Source organism: Homalodisca vitripennis, chromosome 4, assembly GCF_021130785.1.
Source record: "Homalodisca vitripennis isolate AUS2020 chromosome 4, UT_GWSS_2.1, whole genome shotgun sequence".
Classification (NCBI taxonomy): Eukaryota; Metazoa; Arthropoda; class Insecta; order Hemiptera; family Cicadellidae; genus Homalodisca; species Homalodisca vitripennis.
In genome coordinates this window covers 135998777-136018225 of record NC_060210.1, presented here as the reverse complement: position 1 = coordinate 136018225, position 19449 = coordinate 135998777, and the positions used below count along the sequence as shown (strand labels likewise).

Sequence of the window (19449 nt, the reverse complement as noted above, 5' to 3'; positions counted from 1 at the left end):
TCTAACAAATTTATTTAATCTATTGGCAGAAAATGGCCAAGCATTGTCCATATTGTAAGTGAATTTAGGTCATTGGAAGATTAGTACAGACACAAAATCAACCCAGTGCATTGTTTTCATCAATTGAGACTGAACTTCAAATTCTTGAAGAAATAAATGAAAGAACACAATCAGTGTCATTTGATCTTTGCTATTGTAATAAACATGACTTTGCTTTAGTTTGGAAGCTATTAAATACTGAATACTCCTTTTCTGTGTTCTGTATTAGTGGCAGCAATAAACCTCTGAAAATTAAGAAGTTTTCTGAATGTATAAACAATATTTTAAAGAATTTCCCCAAGTTTTATCTAAATGGTAGTTTTTCTTTTTTTTTTCAATGCACCTTCAGCATATTCCGTTGATGAGCGATACTCGTGCCCACTAAAATCCCCATCAGCCCAGGCAAACAGTCTTGGGACTGCTTCTTGCGTTGGTATTTACATCACCATGTATTGAATTGTTTACTTTTTGCATGCTTAAAGCTATGTTTTAATACTTGCAGCTGGAGAAGAAAACAGATTCCAGTCCTCAAAATGTATTTCTTTTAAATAACATAGCGATGACAGATTTCCATAATCCTATTATCCATCAAATCATCCATCATCAATAAAGAACTGATATTGAAGTTGTGAAGGTCATGGAATTCAGTGGTCTCCTATTGGTCAGTCAGAGAGATGTTAGCTGGAGAGGGTTAAAGAATCTTTACATTTTGAAGATAAAACAGAGCTATCAATATTTTGGTGTGGGTGGAAACAGTTTTGAAAGGATTTTAGACCAATCATGCTTTGATTAAATGTTTCAGAGGGTATGCCAATGTAGTAGGTATGATAGTATTTTCACTGTAATATTTATTAGTAAATCATATTGCTGAATCCACATGCATGATTGCAAGGTAGATTGTATTTAAAGGATGTGATAGAAAGGGATCTTATAGCACTGGTTCTCAGGGGGACTAATGAAATTGTTTTAGTGGGACCAGCAAAGTCCAGTTGTTGGACTAGTTGTTTTGCCTCCTTGCATTGTTGGAGGATAAAGAAGGGGATTATTCAATGAGGATTTACAATGGACCAGCATGATTCTGACAGGGCAAATGTGCTCAATCATGTCTTAGTCGATTAAAACTTATGTGGTGCATTTGATAAAAAATGTTTTATTTGATCTATGAGTATATGTATTATGAGTAGGTTGCTATATCCTATTGATTAATGGTGTTATCTACCTGTCACTTTTATATATCATATATGACTTAATTTCTAGTTCAAACAAGTAATATTTTATTTGTTTATGAGTGAACGTAACTATTAATACCAATATCCAAAACTTTCTGGCCCAATTTAAATACAAGTCATATAAATAGTTAAATAATTTGACAGTGCCTGTAGTACAACAGTATTTTAAAGTGTTATTCACTACCTGGATTTTTTTATCAGACAGTATCGCTTCATATTATCCTCGTCATATCAAAATGATGACTAAATATACATGTTAAGATGTACCATGGTGTGACACATACTGTATCCAGGTACTCACTAAGTGCGAGCACTAATTAAGAAATACATTTATCATGTTACAAGAAGGGAGAGTACAGGATAAGACTTCCAATAACTAAAACATCCACAACAATCAACATTTATTTTTGACTTTGCTATTCCTCACTACACATGAATATACAAAACTAGTATCATACCACTAACAGTAAAAAAGTACAACTAATTTAATGAAAACGAAGAAAACATCATTAATCTTCCTTGAAGATAATACTATTGATTTTAGTCTCCGAAGAAAATGCCAAGTCAATAAAAATCGACAGCTACAAAAATAATTTTAACATCAGTATTTTTGAAGTGAAATATTCTTTTAAAAAGCAATGTTTTTATAATGCAAACACTTACTTTTCATTATGGAATAACATAAAACTATTTCCAACAACATATAGTAATTCCAACAACATAACAAGAAAATAGTAAAGAGTTTAATCAGAATGGTTTAACAACATTTCTTGGTGGTAAAAATTAAACCGTGATTAATTTGAAAAAAATACAATTTAAGATACCAGAAATTGATTTATAAGGGAATATTACTTTCTTCGTTTATTATAAGACAAAACAAATAAAGAATCAAAAATCATTCCACAACAAAATGTTAAATTTTTTATATGTTTCCACCAAATAACAATAGTTGTCATATTTGTTTTCATCCAACTGTAAAATCAGACCTAAAGGACAAAATAACATGCTTGGACCAATCATAGACTTTAATTTAAATCAGTAGCTTTTTTCAAACAATTGGTAGAATATTGTCAATAAACCCTAAAATAAAACTATGACAGCAATTAATACAGCAACTCACATAACTGCTGTACTATGTTTTAATGTCCTTACTTGTTAACTGGTGGACTAAAATTAATATTTTATAAATGTAACTGGAATTGTACATGCCCATTCTGGACCACACATTGCAATATGTTTCAATCAGTAATTGGTCACTGATAGATTTAATTGGTTAATACATTTTTCTCAAAATAGTTCAATCATTTACAAATTATATTTGCATTGTATTCAACCTTAACTTAAGCTAATTACATTTACGTTAGATCTTGTAGCAGCAAAAAACTCGCTTGTACTTAACTGTTCAGGTAGGAACTGTCAAAGACTTAGACCTGTAAAAAGAACACAAGTAAAAACAAAAAAGCAATATAAATAGAAATTAACTGGTTCATTTTAACAAAAGCTAAAATTTACACCTGTAAGCTAGTTCTACTGATATATGTATAATGTATAACTAGACATTGTAAAAATGGCGCCTGCTAGTAAGAACCCGGTTTGTGGTGGATGTCCAAGAAAAAGTGACTAATAGCTCTGGAGGAGTTATGTGTACCGGGTAATTGTAAAAATTGGTTTCATTTTGATTGTGCGGGTAAATCTAAGAAGGATTTCTCTTTCTCCAAAGGTGAAAAGTCGAACTTTCAATGCAGTGAGTGTACGCAGCAGCAGTTGGAGAAAACGTGTATCAGTGAGTAAGCCGATCGATGCAGTGGATGATTTAATGAGTTCTAATAGCAGCTCGTGTGAGTGTTCGGTGCATATTAGAATTCTAACAGACCAGATTTTTGATATAACTCAGAATCAAAAGGATCTTCGTAAACAGGTTACCGATCTGTTGGCCGAGAACGCTAGACTAACCTCAATTCTGACCGATCATTCAGAAGTGATTAGCAATATCTTAACTAGTAATAGTAGTCGGACCTCTTATTCTAGTGCTTTAAAAATCATCTCCTAAAAATACAAGCTCATTATATTCGGTAAATAATTCGAATAGGGACTGATGGTGAAACTAACATTAGTGAGGTTATTAATGATGACTTTGATTTGACTCCAGTGGTTAACTCTGACAACTCTTCATGCATAAGCAGACGAAATTCTGTACCGTCAAACAGCTTTTTGAGGGAAATAACTATTCCAAAGAGGAAGGAAAAAGTTTCTAAGCCTGCAGAAGATCCAATTGGTCGTGTTAATGGGCAAACAACTGTAAGGCTTCATGACAATACTCAGTCTCCTCAACTCTAAGCAAGGCAAGTTCTGTTCCAGTCCGCCATTCCTATTCCACTGTTGTTTGGGGTAAACGTTCACTATCAGAACCAGGGACAGTTACGAAGATGAGTAAAGTTGAATCCGATCGTACAGATTTCAAAGTAGTTCAAGCCAAAAGAAAGCGTGGTGTAAATATTGGTTTCAATAAACTGCAAAACCGAAATCGCGCTGATTTTTATTACGGGACGTGCAACAAGTAATGACCAACTCAAAGTTGTCGAGAAGAGTAGGTTTCTGTTTGTATCCAGGTTTGATGAGGATGTTGACTGTATGGCCGTGAAAAGATATATTAATGAAGGTGCTAACGGTAACTATGGAGTTACAAAACTTAAGAACAGGTACCCTGGTTATAGTTCTTTTAAGGTTAGTGTTCCCGTTACCCTCTGGGAAAAAGTGTATGATGCAGATTTCTGGCCAGTTGGGACTTATGTGGCTCGTTTTCGATATTAATCAGAAGAATAATTCTCATAATGTTCCTAGTGAGTCTTTTTTGGAATCAAACCATGGTGTGAGTTTGGTAACTTAGGCCTACCAAAGTTTGCAGTTAGGGTGAGTGATCCAATTCCTTCTCAATCTATATCTGGTTCGAAATTGGATGTAAATTTTGTGCACATAAACACTCAGTCAATTAAAAATAAAGTTAACGAGTTGGATGTTTTCCTTGAGGATGTCAATTGTGACATACTTTGCATTAACGAACACTGGTGTGTGGACGATGAAATATTGCTTTATCAACCAGCAGGTTTTCTACTAGCTGCTCGTTATTGTAGGCCTACTTCATTTGGCGGAGTGGCAATCTTTGTGAAAAACACTTTTTTACATGCGTTTGAAGTTGTTGACATCCATTGCCTGTGTGAAATTAAGCAATTTGAAGTCGCTGTGATAGTTTTTTCCTACTTTGCGCTTACTGACTGTGTCTGTATATCGTACACCTGATTCGTCAGTCGACATCTTTACAGAGAAGCTGGCTAATCTTATTGACTTTGTAAATAAATACAGAAATTTCAAGATGATAATTGCGGGCGATATAAACATGGATCCAAAAAGTGACGACCCTAAAGTGCAAAACTTTGTAAATATTCTACGATCTCTTGATTTTGTCTGTTTAAATTTCCAGCCCACCCGCCTTGCCTCCTGTCTTGATAATTTTATCACTAACCTACACCCCTCAATGCTTACCTGTGAAATTATCCAACCTCATCTTTCTGACCATTGTGCATTACTTTTAAATTATAATATGCAACACCTAACCTCATCTTCTGAATATTTTCAAAATAGTCACGGTACATTTGAAACACATAGGCCGTTGAGCAAACCTTGTCTAGATAGACTTAAGCATAGGTTAAGATCTGTAACCTGGGATAGCATCTTTTTAACAGTAACTAATGTTGAGTTAGCTTTTCAAACTTTTCTGCAAGTTTTATCTGATTGTTTGAATGAATCAGTGCCCTCTAAAAAAGAAAAAGTCTTGTCAACCATAGTAGGCCTAGATATAAGTCAAAAAGCTTAAAGTTGAACTGGTACACTCCTCTGCTAAGGGAAATAAGGCTATTGCTAGACTTAAGTCATGAAAAAAAAAAGGAAAGGACTGATCCTCAGTGCATGGCAATTCATGGTAGGCTTAAGAAATGTATAGGCAGGAAATTATTTTGGCTAAAAAAAGAGCAAATGAAAAGTTTATTTTTGAGTCACACAATAAAATGTAAGGGCTGCATGGAAAGTTATAAACGCTGAAACAGGTCGTGTGCCTAACAAAGCCAAAGAAAAAATCCCAATAACAGCTGATGATTTTAAATAGCTTTTTTATTAATGTTGTTAATGTGTTAAAAAATAGCTGTGATATTTTAGATGTAGCAAGTTCTGTTGATATGTTGAAATCGTCAGGTATTAAACCCCCTGGCCTGTGTAGTTTTAAGTGGACAGTTGTAAATAGTAGAGATGTATATAGTTCTGTGTATAGGTTAAGTAATTCCAGATCAGAAGATGTCTATGGACTTTCCAACTTTGTATTAAAGGAAATATTAGATGTTATAATCTATCCTTTTAACACAGCTGATAAACTGGGTGCTTACTGATGGAATATATCCACAGTGCCTTAAAAATAACAATAACGGTACCTTTGCATAAAGAAGGGTGACAAAATGAATTTAAAACAATTATCGGCCTATTGCCCTAGTACCCGTTATATCAAAGTTAATAGAGACTATTGTGAAAAACCAATTGGAATATTATTTGAGTACAATAATTTGATTTCTTCATCTCAGTATGGGTTTAGGAAAAATCTGTCAACTGTTAAAGCTGTAGATAATATTGTCTCTTATGTATTGAATAACTTTGAAAATAAGGAAGAAACAGCTGCTGTGTTATTGGACTTAAGTAAGGCATTTGACGTTGTACCTCATGATGAACTCATTCAAAAATTGAAATATTATGGTCTGGAGAACAATGCTTTGTCTTTGATTATGTCTTATTTGAGCAATAGACTTCAGCTTGTCAAAGTAGGTGACCAGAGATCAGGACTTAAGAGGGTAGCAAGCGGGGTTCCCCAGGGCTCAGTCTTGGGCCCCTTCTTGTTTACTGTCTTCATTAATGATCTCCCTAAATTTGTCCCTGGGTAAGGTTGTTTTGTATGCTGATGATACTACTCTGTTATCATCAGACAGAGACTCAAAATTAAATGATGTCATTATGGGCTATATGAGGGAAAGGTCCTATCTCTGGTTCTCTGCTAATAAATTAAACTGTTAATAATAACAAGACCGAGGAAATTGTCTTTAGTTTACGTAATGCTGAAAATAAGTCTGTAAAACTACTTGGTATCAATTTAGACTCAAAGCTTAACTGGGGAATCCATACAAACCATTTATGTATTAGATTAGCAAGAGTGATATTTCTACTAAAAAAAACTAAAATTGTATACAAGTCTTAATCTAGTCATTAGTGCATATTACGCTTTTTTTAATGTACACCTTCTGTATGGGGTTTTACTGTGGGGCAACTCTAGTGGAGCCAAGACTGTGTTTAAGTGGCAAAAGAAAGCCATACGCTGTATAGTAGGAATTAGCGACAATGAGTCCTGTAGGCCATTTTTTGAAGAACTGGGTATACTTACGCTTCCATGTATATATATATTACACAGTTTAGTTTTTGTTAAGGAAAATCTTGACTCTTTCAATCTTAGAAGCTTTAACCATGAATACAACACTAGAATTAAAAAATACAATTGATGTACAATATGCTAGGTTTAAGTAAAACTCAACAGAACTATGCAATAACCGGAGCTAGGCTATTCAATAAGTTACCATTAAGTGCTAGATCAATTTCTGTTGGTAGGTTTAAGAATGTTGTTGCAGAGAGTGGCTCAAGAGAAAAACGTTTTATTCTATGGATGAGATTTTTAAATGATAATTTTAGTGACTTACAATTTTAAAACTTTTAACGTAGATATAGATTGTATTTATTTTAGGCTCTGTAGGCCTACTTAGTGATATTTTTAATATCACACTTGACTTTGTCAATACAATTTTGTAATTGTTGGACGACAATAAAATGATTCTGATTCTGATTCTGATTCTGATGTAATAGGATGTAAGATTACATCTTGTGGTCTAAGAAACCCAAATAGGATAATATTCACGTTATAAACCTTTAATCAGAATTATTATAGAATTTAAATCAATTTTATCTGTAGTGTCTGATTAATGCTACTATGATTGAAATTTTGAAAATAATAATTAAAAGCTTCAGTGTAATCAATATTATTTGCTTGAATGAGTATAATGTTGATGGGGAAAATAAATGTGTTTTAAACAAAATACCCAACTTTCGATTCGATTTCGATTGGCGGGAGGTTTTTTTAGAAATGCGTCAAGGGGCGGTTCATGCATTCTCGTCCATGAATCTTTCCCTCTTATAAAAATAAGGAATGATTTAAATATTTTTAATGAAGGATTATGTTTTGCCTTTAATCAGAATTATTAGAGAATTTAAATCAATTTTATCTGTAGTGTTTGCTTTGTAAAATATAAATTAGGCAAATGAAAACTTACTCACCATAAGGGTATAAAAAAAACCAGCATTCTTATTCCCTCCATACAAATTAAGTTAACTAATTTTGTATTGATTATGAGTTAAGTGGAAACAGACATTTTTGTTACAGAGTAAACAGTGTATACTGTTATACTGTGTGACAAACATTAAACTGTGTCTTTGCGCTTTGCCATATTGTGTAACATAATTTGTTGGCGTCATGTCACGCTATGAGCTACTACGTCCATTACTGATGTACCATATCCTAACCGGACATAAATTGATTATTGAGTAACCGAGCAAGTAAGCCACTTGTGAATTTTATCAACTGTTCTAGAATTCACAATTTGATTACTGAATGTCACAGAATCGAGTATTATATGTCCCACAACACAATGCAAATTTAAACTTTGGTCATAAATGTATTATGGGTTTTTGGATGATAGATAAAAGATTTTTAATCAAATCGTTCCATTTTGTCATTGTTCTAATGCTAAACATCAATTTTTTAATGTTAAAAAGATTTTTTTATTTCTTTTTAGATTTATGGTAACTTTGAGCAAAAGAAATAAAGTTAAAGATGTTAAGCTATTATTTATTTTTAGCTGTACATTTCTAAGCATTTATAAAACTTGATACAATCTGTGAATGTGTGGAGAGTAACCTCACAGGTGCAAACCACCGTTGTCTTCCCTTCATGGTTGGCGAGAGAGTTTTTTCTCAATTTACATGTGGGTTGCCGAATATTTATTTGCATTAAAACTTTGGGATTATTACAATATTACGATTACCACGGAAATATTAACAAAGTGTCAAAAATACGCTAATACTACTTTTAGTCTACTTTTATGCAGGTTTTCAGGCTGTGACACAAAAACATAAAAATACCAACTGATCGCACCTGAAGGTTGTTCCGCGCAGTGCAATGTTCACGTTACTGTACGTACAGATTAATACAGCCTGCATGTAATTAACATTTAATAATTGTTTAAAATCCATTTTGTGTATTACGAGGTTGGGTTTAAATAGATTTTGATATGTTATGACCAGATATCCTTATCTAATTTTTAACATTAATACTAATGTAATTTATTATTTATCATTACAGATTATTGTTTGAAGCATATTAAAAGAATATCTTTATGGACTATGACTCTATAACTTCTTTCTCTCCTGTTTCTATCCTATATCTGTGTACGTTTCTGTTTAATGCTATGTAAAAAAGATCGAACAAAGTGTCATAGGAATACAGCAATTCTATTCACAGGAACTATCCATAGCTGACATGTAAATTGATTAAAAAGCAGGTTACAGATTTTTGAGAACCTGACCAAAAGTAGTTAACAGTTTTACCAACTTCCTCTGTACTGCACTAAAACAAGAAGAGAAAGCTAACTTAAAGTAGGATATATTTGGTTAATTTTGGATTTAATAACAGTTATTTGTTGTAATTTTAAGTTAGTTTGAGAAGTATTAGTTTTAAAACATTGCTATGATTTAAAAAGGGAAACATCAGGTATTTAAATATGAAATAAAACAATATGGTGAACAAAATACTAACCTTTGTAGATCCTACAGATGCAGGAACAGGGTGATAGGACAATGATCACTACCAAGGACTTTCTCCCTGATGACATTATCACACACAGCTGGCAGAAACCGTTCAGACACTATGAAATAGTCCAGTCTCCTAAAAACAGAAAATAAAGGTTACGCTAACAATAGATGTATTACAGTATTTGTAAATGTATAGCTAAAATGAAGTGCAGAGAAATTCATGCAAAAAGTTCTCTGGAAAAGGAAAGAAGAAAATAATAAATAAAAATAAACAATACTCAAGGTTGAGGGAGGGCTCATGGCCAAAATGGGTAGGTCAGATAGGTTAGGGGCTACCCCACCTATCTAATCTCGAAGCAAGTTCTATACGGAGTAAAACACTAGCTGAAAACAACTTTAAATACCTGTCTTTCTTCACCATTTATCACCCTACTTGTCTACATCTGATGAGATTTTGTAGGAGTATTTAATAATGCTCAAAACCTTCTTCGAAACCAAAATTTCTTTGATATATCCACTATCTACAATTTTCCAGTAAGAGGAAACCTCTGTCAAAAATTCTGCTTGTCCATACAGTTGCTTCTCCTGAATAAGTCCATATATAACTCAATGAACCAATCTCATTATCCCACCCCGGCCATGAAACAATCATGCAAAGCTTATCTCATTCATAAATTTACTTTTAATATCTGTATTTCCATAACCCTTCAAGAATAGCAAAATATTACTGATAAATGTGTTGTTCCAAGTATAATTGTCACCAATGGTTTATTACCAGGGGTAAGGCTGGAAATTAATGTGTATTTCTTTGTATTTTCACCCTCTTTATAAACTTAATAGTATTATTGTAAACAATTAATATTAACTTATCTAATTAAGCTATATATTATTTAACAAAAAAAGTCTAAATCAAGCAGATAAAATTAAAAAATACCAACAAAACAAAGCTTGGTACTATTCATAAACCAGCTAGCTCTTACACAGACCAGTTCTATAATAAATGCTTAGACAATAGACAAATATTTATTGTACAATATGTTTTTGTTATTACAATGTAATAAAAAACTGGTACATAGTTAATGATTAAATACCTAACTAAGCTTATTCTAAAACGTTACTTTTGATACATATTTTAGTGGTATAAAAACATTATAAAACATACAAAACATTGATTAAATCCAAAGATTAAACTCGTTTTACAATTTTGTTTAAAAGATATATTTTTATTATTTTTTTTTTATCATGAACTGTTTTCAAAGAATTCATTTACACTATAATATGTTTTTTTTTAACAAAGTGCTTCTTTTAATTTTTTTTATGTAGATAAGGGAAGTTATTTTATATAATAATATTCCAGTCATATAAAATTTATATATACTGTAATATAATTATATTATATATTATAATTATATAATTGTATTATAATTATATAATTGTATTATATATTATAATTATATAATAAAATACAGAAAACCAACATACACAGATTTAGTTATTCCTTCCTCATTGAATCACCCACATCACCAAAAATATTATTAAAGTATTATCGAAGAACTACACAAAGAAAGAAAATAAGAAGAAAGAGATATAAAATACATTAAATCAGACTACCTTGTTAAACATTGCCACAAAATTAACAAATCATTTTATAAACAAGAATATCAATTGGCTTTCAAAATTTTTAACAAACTCAGACTTATAATCAAAAACAAAAGCAATTCAACAAACCAAAATCAAAATTTAACAATAGTGGGTTATACAAATTATATTGCAATAATTGGCAATCCCACTATATAGGACAAACCAGCAGATCCTTAAACGTCAAATACAATCTTGAAATTTTACACACAAGCAAAAAATGTCATCTTTTGTCAACTTTAGAACATTTTGAAATTTACCAAAATCAATCCTAATGTATTATTAAATGACAAAGATTTTCTAATAAAAAATTTATTATTCAATAGACTTTTAAATGATATACATTGATCCCATATAAAATTAAATACACCAAATTTAGCCAACAAGGTAGTTAAAACATATGACAATTTTGTTTCAATTATTTATTTTCATAATTTACCTTAAACTAAAGGTACCTGATGATTAATTCTTAGAATTTGAAATGTACATTGTACGAAATAAAATACATAAAAAAGTGTTAAAAAGGTTTATTATTGTATAAATATATGTGTGTATGTATATATATATATATATATATATATATATATATATATATATATATATATATATAATTTCAAACCCAGATAAAGAGGACTAGTTTCAAATTTGTTTAGTTTATGTGCCGGATATTCAAACAAATTACAATTTCTTGTGTGATATCTATGATTAAATTTGTATTTTCAAATTGATCAGGATTCTTATGTACTAATTTAAGCATTTCAAAAATATATATGCATGGCAAAGTAAGGATGTTAAATTTTTTAACCCTAGAACTGGCAATGGTGTCACTCTGAACTGGCTGCTCTATTTTAAAAGCCTCGCAGATGTTTTTTATAATGTATCACATTTCATAACTGTTAGTCCAAATATAAACTATTATATGTCAATTTATTCATAACTATATGCAGAGCATTATAATAACAATAACTTATTGTTTCCATGTAAACTTACTGTATTTTTGTTTTTTTTTACAAAATGTAAGAAAAATATTTTTTGGAAATTATTTTTGTAAATATTCCATTGTGTAACTGCTTAGCAACAAGCTTTACATCAAAACTGTAAATGTATAACTTATTCAAAATTTTGTCCTGATTCCAAAAATATATAATTATTGTAACTTTTACATCAAAACGAATGTGTTACAGGGCTTTGAATGAAAAAGCGCATGTATTTACTTATTTTCAAAAATGCGTAGATTTCTAAATAAATATTATTGTTTGTGGGTAAACATAATCTCATGACTGCATTTATAATAATATAAGTAAGCTAAACAACAATAATAACAACACTAAAACACTATAAAATACAATTTCCACAAATACTATTGGATTCGTAACCTCAAACTCAAAACCCGGCACTTATTTCAGTTTCACAACATGGTTGACCCATACTACATACACGTCAGCTGTCCATAGAGAACGATGTTTTACGGTAAACAAAGAAGACAATAATCGAAGTAAGAACAGTAAATCGGTACTATAGTTAATGCTCTTCCAGAATATATAAAATAACAATCATTTATATGAACCTTAATTGCCTAAAATTTCAATAACTGTACATGTCTACTTTGGCGACAAATATTCGTCCTTGCCAAATCGGACGGGCCTTTGGCAACGAAAATTCGTTTCATACCAGCTGGAGGGTTAAATACATGTTGTTCTTGACTTGCAATGACCTATTGTTCTAATAATTGATTTTTGACTAATAAAGAGTTTTTGCACATCTGAGCAATTACCCCACAAAGTAATTCCATAACTCAACATCGAGTATAAATGGGCATAATACACAGCTATACCAACTTCCAAAGATGTTATTCTAACTAGTATACTCAAAGCATACCTGGGTGAATTAAGTTTCTTATTTAATATATTGATATGGTCAGAAAAATTTAATTTAATGTCAAAATGTATACCTAACAAATTTTACTACTTGTGTATAACCCTTTACAAAAATGATCATTTCTTAATTTAAAGCGTAATGTTGTAATGTATTAGTCTTGTCTCGATTTAACGACAGATCGTGAATAAGGAAAATTTTTATTAAGTTTGTCAATGATATCTTTGGTGTAAGTTCTAAGTCACTTAACATCTTTTGTTTAATTAGAGCAGTTGTAGTGTCTGCATAAAAAGAGGCTTCAAATTTCTTTAGGGAGGTAATTTGGCAGATCATTGACATAGACAATGGGCCTAAGCTTGACTCTTGGGATACACCATGTTTTACATCTGCCCAAACAGAACAATATTTTTCTGATTTATTAGTAATAACTGCCCTCCGTTTATGTTTAAATAAATAGGAATGTAATAGTGTAAGAGCTGACACCCATTGACCCTTTGACACCCATTCTTCTTAACTTTGTCAGCAGCAGTGTATGGTTTACACAATCAAAAGTCACAGATAAGTCACAGAAAACGCCTGCAGTGTAACTTTTCTCATCTAAGGCCTCTATGGCACTATTTACGAAAGAGAACAGAGTTGCTTGTGTACTAACATTTTTTCTAAAACCATACTGCTCTTTACATAATTTTTTATTAGATTCTAAAAAGTCAAAAAGTCTGCTATGGATAATTTTTTCATAGATTTTTGAAATAAACTTAGAAGACAAATTGGTTTATAATTGTTTATTTCACTAGGTGAACCCTTTTTATGTATTGGGTTGAATTTCTAATAACTTTAATAGGTCAGGAAAAATCCCTTCACATAAGGACTTATTTATAACATTGTACATAGTATTCTTGTAGATCTTTCACCATGAGTAATAATAACTGAAGCCTCAGTGTTGCGTTGAAATCTTACAATGTTTTCAGCAAAAACCTCAGTAAAAATCATATCTTGGACACATCCCAACGGTGTACATAAGAGTTCTTTAAACTTCCTTGCCTTGAAGTCATCTGTCAGCTGTATGAAGGCCTCATTATAAGTATATTTTGATGGTTTACTATAGTAATTAGGTTTAGTTACAAGACCATAAACAGCAGCATTGTCCACAGAAGCCTAGTAGGTCAAATTTTCACTGGGTAAGTCCGAAGAAGATGGTCTATCAAATTGCTTTCTGAACAAGGTAGTGACTCCAGCACTCATGTGTCTATCATTATTAAATTCTCTGAAAATACAGTGAGAAAAAGCGTGAAACCAGTTATGTTTTAAGTTGTTAATAACATAGCCCATATCCCCCTCAACAATATTGATATAGTTTTTAGGATGACCTTTAAAGTTTGGCCTATAAAGATGGCCTATGGTCTGTCAAAGTTTGAAGGTTCTATATCAACAATGATGAGTTGGCATCTATCCTCATTCTACCTCATGTTTCATCTGTCCTTCCATCTGTGGATGTAATTTTTATCCATTTTAATTTTATTTGTGTTCTCTCAAACTTAAAATTCTTTGTTAAAGATGGAGTTTGTATTGGCTATTCTTAATTTAATCACTACATTGAGAACACACCAACCTAGTATTGGTTTTTTATGTGTCTGATGAAAATAGCCTTGCTATCGAAAGGCCTCACAAAAATAAAAAGTTATTAGTATTAGTTGGTGTGTTCTCAATGTAGTGATTAAGTTAACATTTTTTGCCTCTGAATCGGAATTTCGGTATCTTTTTCTCATATGTAACAACCTATAAATATTAGGCTGTATAATTCAAAAATAGATGCATGAAATTGGAGGTAAGAGTATTAGGGATTATATATTTTATTGCTTCATCTGCATTCACTGATCCCTCATTCAATTCAATTGAGAAATATCAATAATGACAGAAGAAAATAAACTGTATTAAACACAGTCATAAGTTTTACAGTTCAATAAAGGTAGAGTAACATGATTTTCAAGTACAGTTTAACCCTTTGAGTGCCACAGGTCTAAACATTTTTCACATTGTAAGAGTGCCAGGTGAAATTATGGGGTATATGCAAGAAGTGCCGGGAATTTTTCAGCAAAAACGTGAGACTTTGGTAAAAACACTGTAAAAAATTGGTTTATCAACATATTTTAATGATTTTTTATTTAATTTGTTGGTAAAAGACTGTTTTAATTTACCTATCATAAAAGAGTACACAAAGAACTGTAAAAATTTTAAATTTTATAAAAAATCGATAGGCTTTAAAAAATGTTTAAACACTTTTTTAAGTTTGAGATAAAAAAAAAACTAATTTTTGTTTTATCTAGTTAGAAATATTTTTATGTTATACAGCATTAAAAAAAAAACAATCAAAATTCATATGTATAACATAATTCTGAATTAAAACCTTCTTGAAAAAAAGTACAATGACAAATTGTTGGTTATGCCATATTTGGTTACAATGCTGTTAAAAATTGGTTTACCAACATATTTTGATGATTTTTTTTTGTGTGAAAGAACAAACAGAACTTATATATTATATAACATTAGGTTTGAACTAAAACTACCTAAAAAATAATATCTAACAATTACAAATTTTTTGCAAGGATTAATTAGATTTTCTTCTCTAAGCAACAATGTTTCTAACAATAATATTACATTTTTTTACTTCAATTCCTAATATATCCTGTAAGAAGTGTAAAACAAGTAGCTTCCAAAAATTGTCTAATATCACTATCTTCCATTTTTCGGGTTGAAACTACAAATACAGCACTAAAAACTTGAAAACTCTCAAGCAAGATAAACAACAACGAAACACAACACACAACGGCCACTGCGATCGTCGTTGCATCAAAACAGCTGAACACAAAACAAAAACGGTACTTTGGGATTAAACCGACCACACCAGTACGAAGAACACAAAAATATAAATTTATAGAAACATTTATACAACAAAGCGACGCACCAGCTGAACGGGCGGCAAGACTGTGCAATCACGTTATCTGCTAGACCGCTCGACTTTGACCTCTGTCTGAGGGTGGGGAGGGGTTTGCGATAAGACAATTCCTGTTTTATATTGACGAAATATTGTTCTACGCTAATCTAGTAATCAGTAGAAGCAAAAAGTCAAATAACGATTCATGTCTGGGTGTGGTCGGTATAATTCCAAAGTACCACAAAAACAAGCACGTCATCTGCCCGCAGTACAAAGGAAAATATTTTTTTTTCTACACTTTGGATATCCATGAAGCTTTTGAATGTAGTGTAAACCAGTAAATATTGTATAATAAATTAAATACGAAGTCTCCCGTTACGGGAGACTCGGCACTTTTCAGAAGTATATAAGGTCTCCCGTTACGGGAGACCCTGGCACTATAAGGGTTAAAAAAACTATAAGATAAAGGTCTAAATGATTTAAGGTTTCAAACATTTAAATATGATAATAAAAATCAAATTCTTCGTAGAATTATTAATAATGACTACAATATATGGTACCATTACCATGTATCAATAAAATTATTATTTTTCCACTTACATGAAAACAGTATAATCTGGTGAACTGATGAACTCCTTGGTTTGAAGTCAGTTATAAAAGTAGTTGTTTCTCTACTATTTATATTTTCATACATCTGAAATATAGTCATCCCATTGACAGTGTTCAAATTACTGTTATGACAAAACAAGATTTTACAGCATTAACATTGGGAAGTACGTACCAGCCAGTATTGTTAGCCCTTGCATTGTTCATATAGGTCCAGAATGTGTAAGCCCCTTCTTTATCTGGGTTGAAGTGTCGATATGTGTCAACAAAACCTTGACTCAACAAACTAGTCATGCCTTCCCTCTCTTCAGGAGTGAAACCGGCTGACTTCTGGTTGGTCTTGGGGTTCTTTAGGTCTGAAAAAATGCAAGAGTAAAATTATTAATACATACCATCCTGTGTTTCTTGCCCTGCAGTTTCCGACGTAGTTCCAGAAGGTGTACGTTCCTTCTTTCTCTGGATACAAGTGGCGGAAAGTGTCAACAAACCCTTGGTTGAGAAAATGAGTCATGAACTCTCTTTCCTGGGGTGTAAAACCTGCTGTTTTCTGGTTGGTTTTTGGGTTCTTTAAGTCTAAAACGTGATCACGCCAAAGCTATAGATATTTACAATAGTAAAAAAATCCAAATTTTAAAGTAAAAAAATTGAAACATAAAAACTTACTTAATCAATTTGAAATGATACTCTTACCCAAATAATGTATTTATTGAAAAAATAATAGGAAATGGAGTAAAAATTAGACATAAAAAAACTAAAACTAGTTCAAGTTATTCACAACTAAACTTTTTTGGAACTAGCCATACACTAAAAGTTGCTAGCCTGAAAAAAAAGGATAATTTAAAGCAATTTTACGTAATTGTTCTGTATTCTAACAACTCTGCAATGCTAATAATTATATGAATATTATAACGCAGGAACAGCTCATAAAACGAATAGTCAGCCATGTTTCAACTGGCAGCTAATTATGTGTAATCCAGTAATTAAGTAATATTTGACATAAACTATTACAAATAAAACAAATTATAACTCTCATATTCATTATAAATAATCATATACCATAGATTATACAAACCAACATTAATGTAATTGATATTTAAATGTTCCCTTTGAATCAAGAACAGATGGGAAGATAGTCGTCAAAGGTATACATACATATACTTTAAAATAAATGTAAAAAATTTGGGAATTAGACTTAGTTTAGCTATTCATTACTAAATTGTTTAGTAAGTTACTGTACAACAAAAATGCTTTAAAATTTATTGATTTTAGTTTAACAAAGGAAACATACTTGAAATCTTGTATTTAACAGTAGGTATATTTTTCAATAAGCTAAGGAAAATCCTTAAAACTAATTTAAGAAAATAAAACAGTAAAAAAGCCACAATGGTTCTTCAGATAGATAATTTTGTGTAGATCGCTTTAAAAAATTGACTTGATTATAATTCTGCCTTTAAGAGATATTAATTTTTTTTAAATACCATTTTCACCCACAAAAATGAGGAGAAAATTCTAAAAATATTTCTTATTTATTAATTGAATGAAGATAGAGTAATGTAATATTTTTTCTATAATCAACATAGTTAACTTGACAATACTGTTTCCCCCCCTCCCCCCAAGAGATTTAAACCAGAAATGTCCAGTTTCAGAGAGAGCAAAAACCCCCATTTTTTCAAAGCTTTAAAATACTAGCCTACAAAACAATAACCGTTTGAGATAAAGAGTTGAAACTTGGAATATTTGTATATCTTAGTAGGAAGATCGTAACCTCCAAGTATCATCAAAATCTTAGATGATGGGTGACATGGTCTGGATGATGTATATGGAATGACCCTAATTTAACTTACACTCTAAATTAATACTCCCTTTTAAAATAAATTAGATATGAATAAAACTTACTTTTACCACTATAAATATTAAAGAACTAATAACTCACCTATTTCTTTATGCGCTACATTCATATCGCCAGTAAGAATGACAGGTTTCTTAGCGTCCAAATTTTTCAAATACTCTTCAAATAGCTTATTCCACTCAATTTTTCTATCAAGTGTCTTCAATCCTTGTCCTGCATTGACAACATCTGAAAAAGGATATGTTGAAATATTTTTAGGTGCACATAAAATAGCAAGGAAACTCATCTCCATTGGATTATTGCATCTGGGGATGGATGAAAGACATTGTATACAAGAAAAAAGTGAATTCTCGTGATGAATTAATTGCCCGTATTATGGATTCGGCTGTGCAGATACAGGGAAGTCCTGAAAAATTAAGAAACGCAACAAAAGCAATACACAAACGTGCTGCAAAATGTATTGATAATGATGGCCTCATTTTCGAACATCTATTATAAAAAGGTGCGTACGGTTGGCCCAACCTGATTAATTTTGCTTAAAACTAGTAATGTATTATACTGAATAAAATCAATTTTTTGGTACTTATTTCTGTTTTATTTTAGACTTTGATTATATCAATTTTCTCAGAATTAAATTCTCTACAATTAATGTTTGTTGATTTTATGTATTTATTACCAATTTAACAAAGTTATTGTACATCAAACTTAAAAAAACATTGTTTCGTGCCCCAATTTTTTGCATTTAACCCTGAATCCCTCAAAAACTACTACAGGTACAGTTCTGAAACCTATTTTATTAGCTTTATCAGGTAAAAATACATAAGAATCCACGATATTTCTTACTTAATTAACCTTTCCAAAAGTTCAGTATGGCTTTATTTTACTCTTTACCCAGGAATTCAGGCGAAATATTTCGCTAGCTGTAACTCGCTAACGAAGCATTTTCGGACCTATGTTTATATAACATTTTTACTAGTACAATGTGCTGTAGAAGTGGGGGGAGAACTTCATGAATCACCCTGTATATATGTATATCTGTATATTGTGTGAGGTTGAGTGGTAGAGAGGGCTAAATAGCCCTAACTCCGCCTCTTGAATAAGGCATATTTCATTTCATTTCAATAGTTGATTCTGATTCAGATTCTTCATTATACATATCCTTGGAGAATAGAACAAAAGTCAAAGTATGTGTTATTTTATAAGAAAAGTGTAATAGTCAGTGTTTGTAAATTAATCTTCGTCTTCTTTAATTTTAGGCACTCTCCAAAAATTCTTTCTCCATGTAGAAAGGTCTGTCTGCCATCCATGTTGTCAGTGTTCTACTTAAGGTGAAC

The 19449-nt window shown here is 31.3% G+C and overlaps 1 protein-coding gene across 2 annotated transcripts in view; it reads right to left on the bottom strand.

Annotated features, from left to right (window-relative positions):
* Nucleotides 1-1652: 1652 nt before the first annotated feature.
* The window catches only part of LOC124360242 (DNA-(apurinic or apyrimidinic site) endonuclease), a 36328-nt gene continuing 18531 nt past the window's right edge, over nucleotides 1653-19449 (bottom strand). For both annotated transcript variants that reach the window (XM_046813683.1, XM_046813684.1), the window contains 4 exons: nucleotides 18200-18343; nucleotides 16442-16622; nucleotides 9220-9348; nucleotides 1653-2698 (listed from right to left, as the gene is read on the bottom strand). In XM_046813683.1, coding sequence (XP_046669639.1) covers nucleotides 9231-9348; nucleotides 16442-16622; nucleotides 18200-18343 — 443 coding nt within the window. In that variant the 3' untranslated portion in view covers nucleotides 1653-2698; nucleotides 9220-9230. The remainder of the gene's footprint in view (nucleotides 2699-9219; nucleotides 9349-16441; nucleotides 16623-18199; nucleotides 18344-19449) is intronic.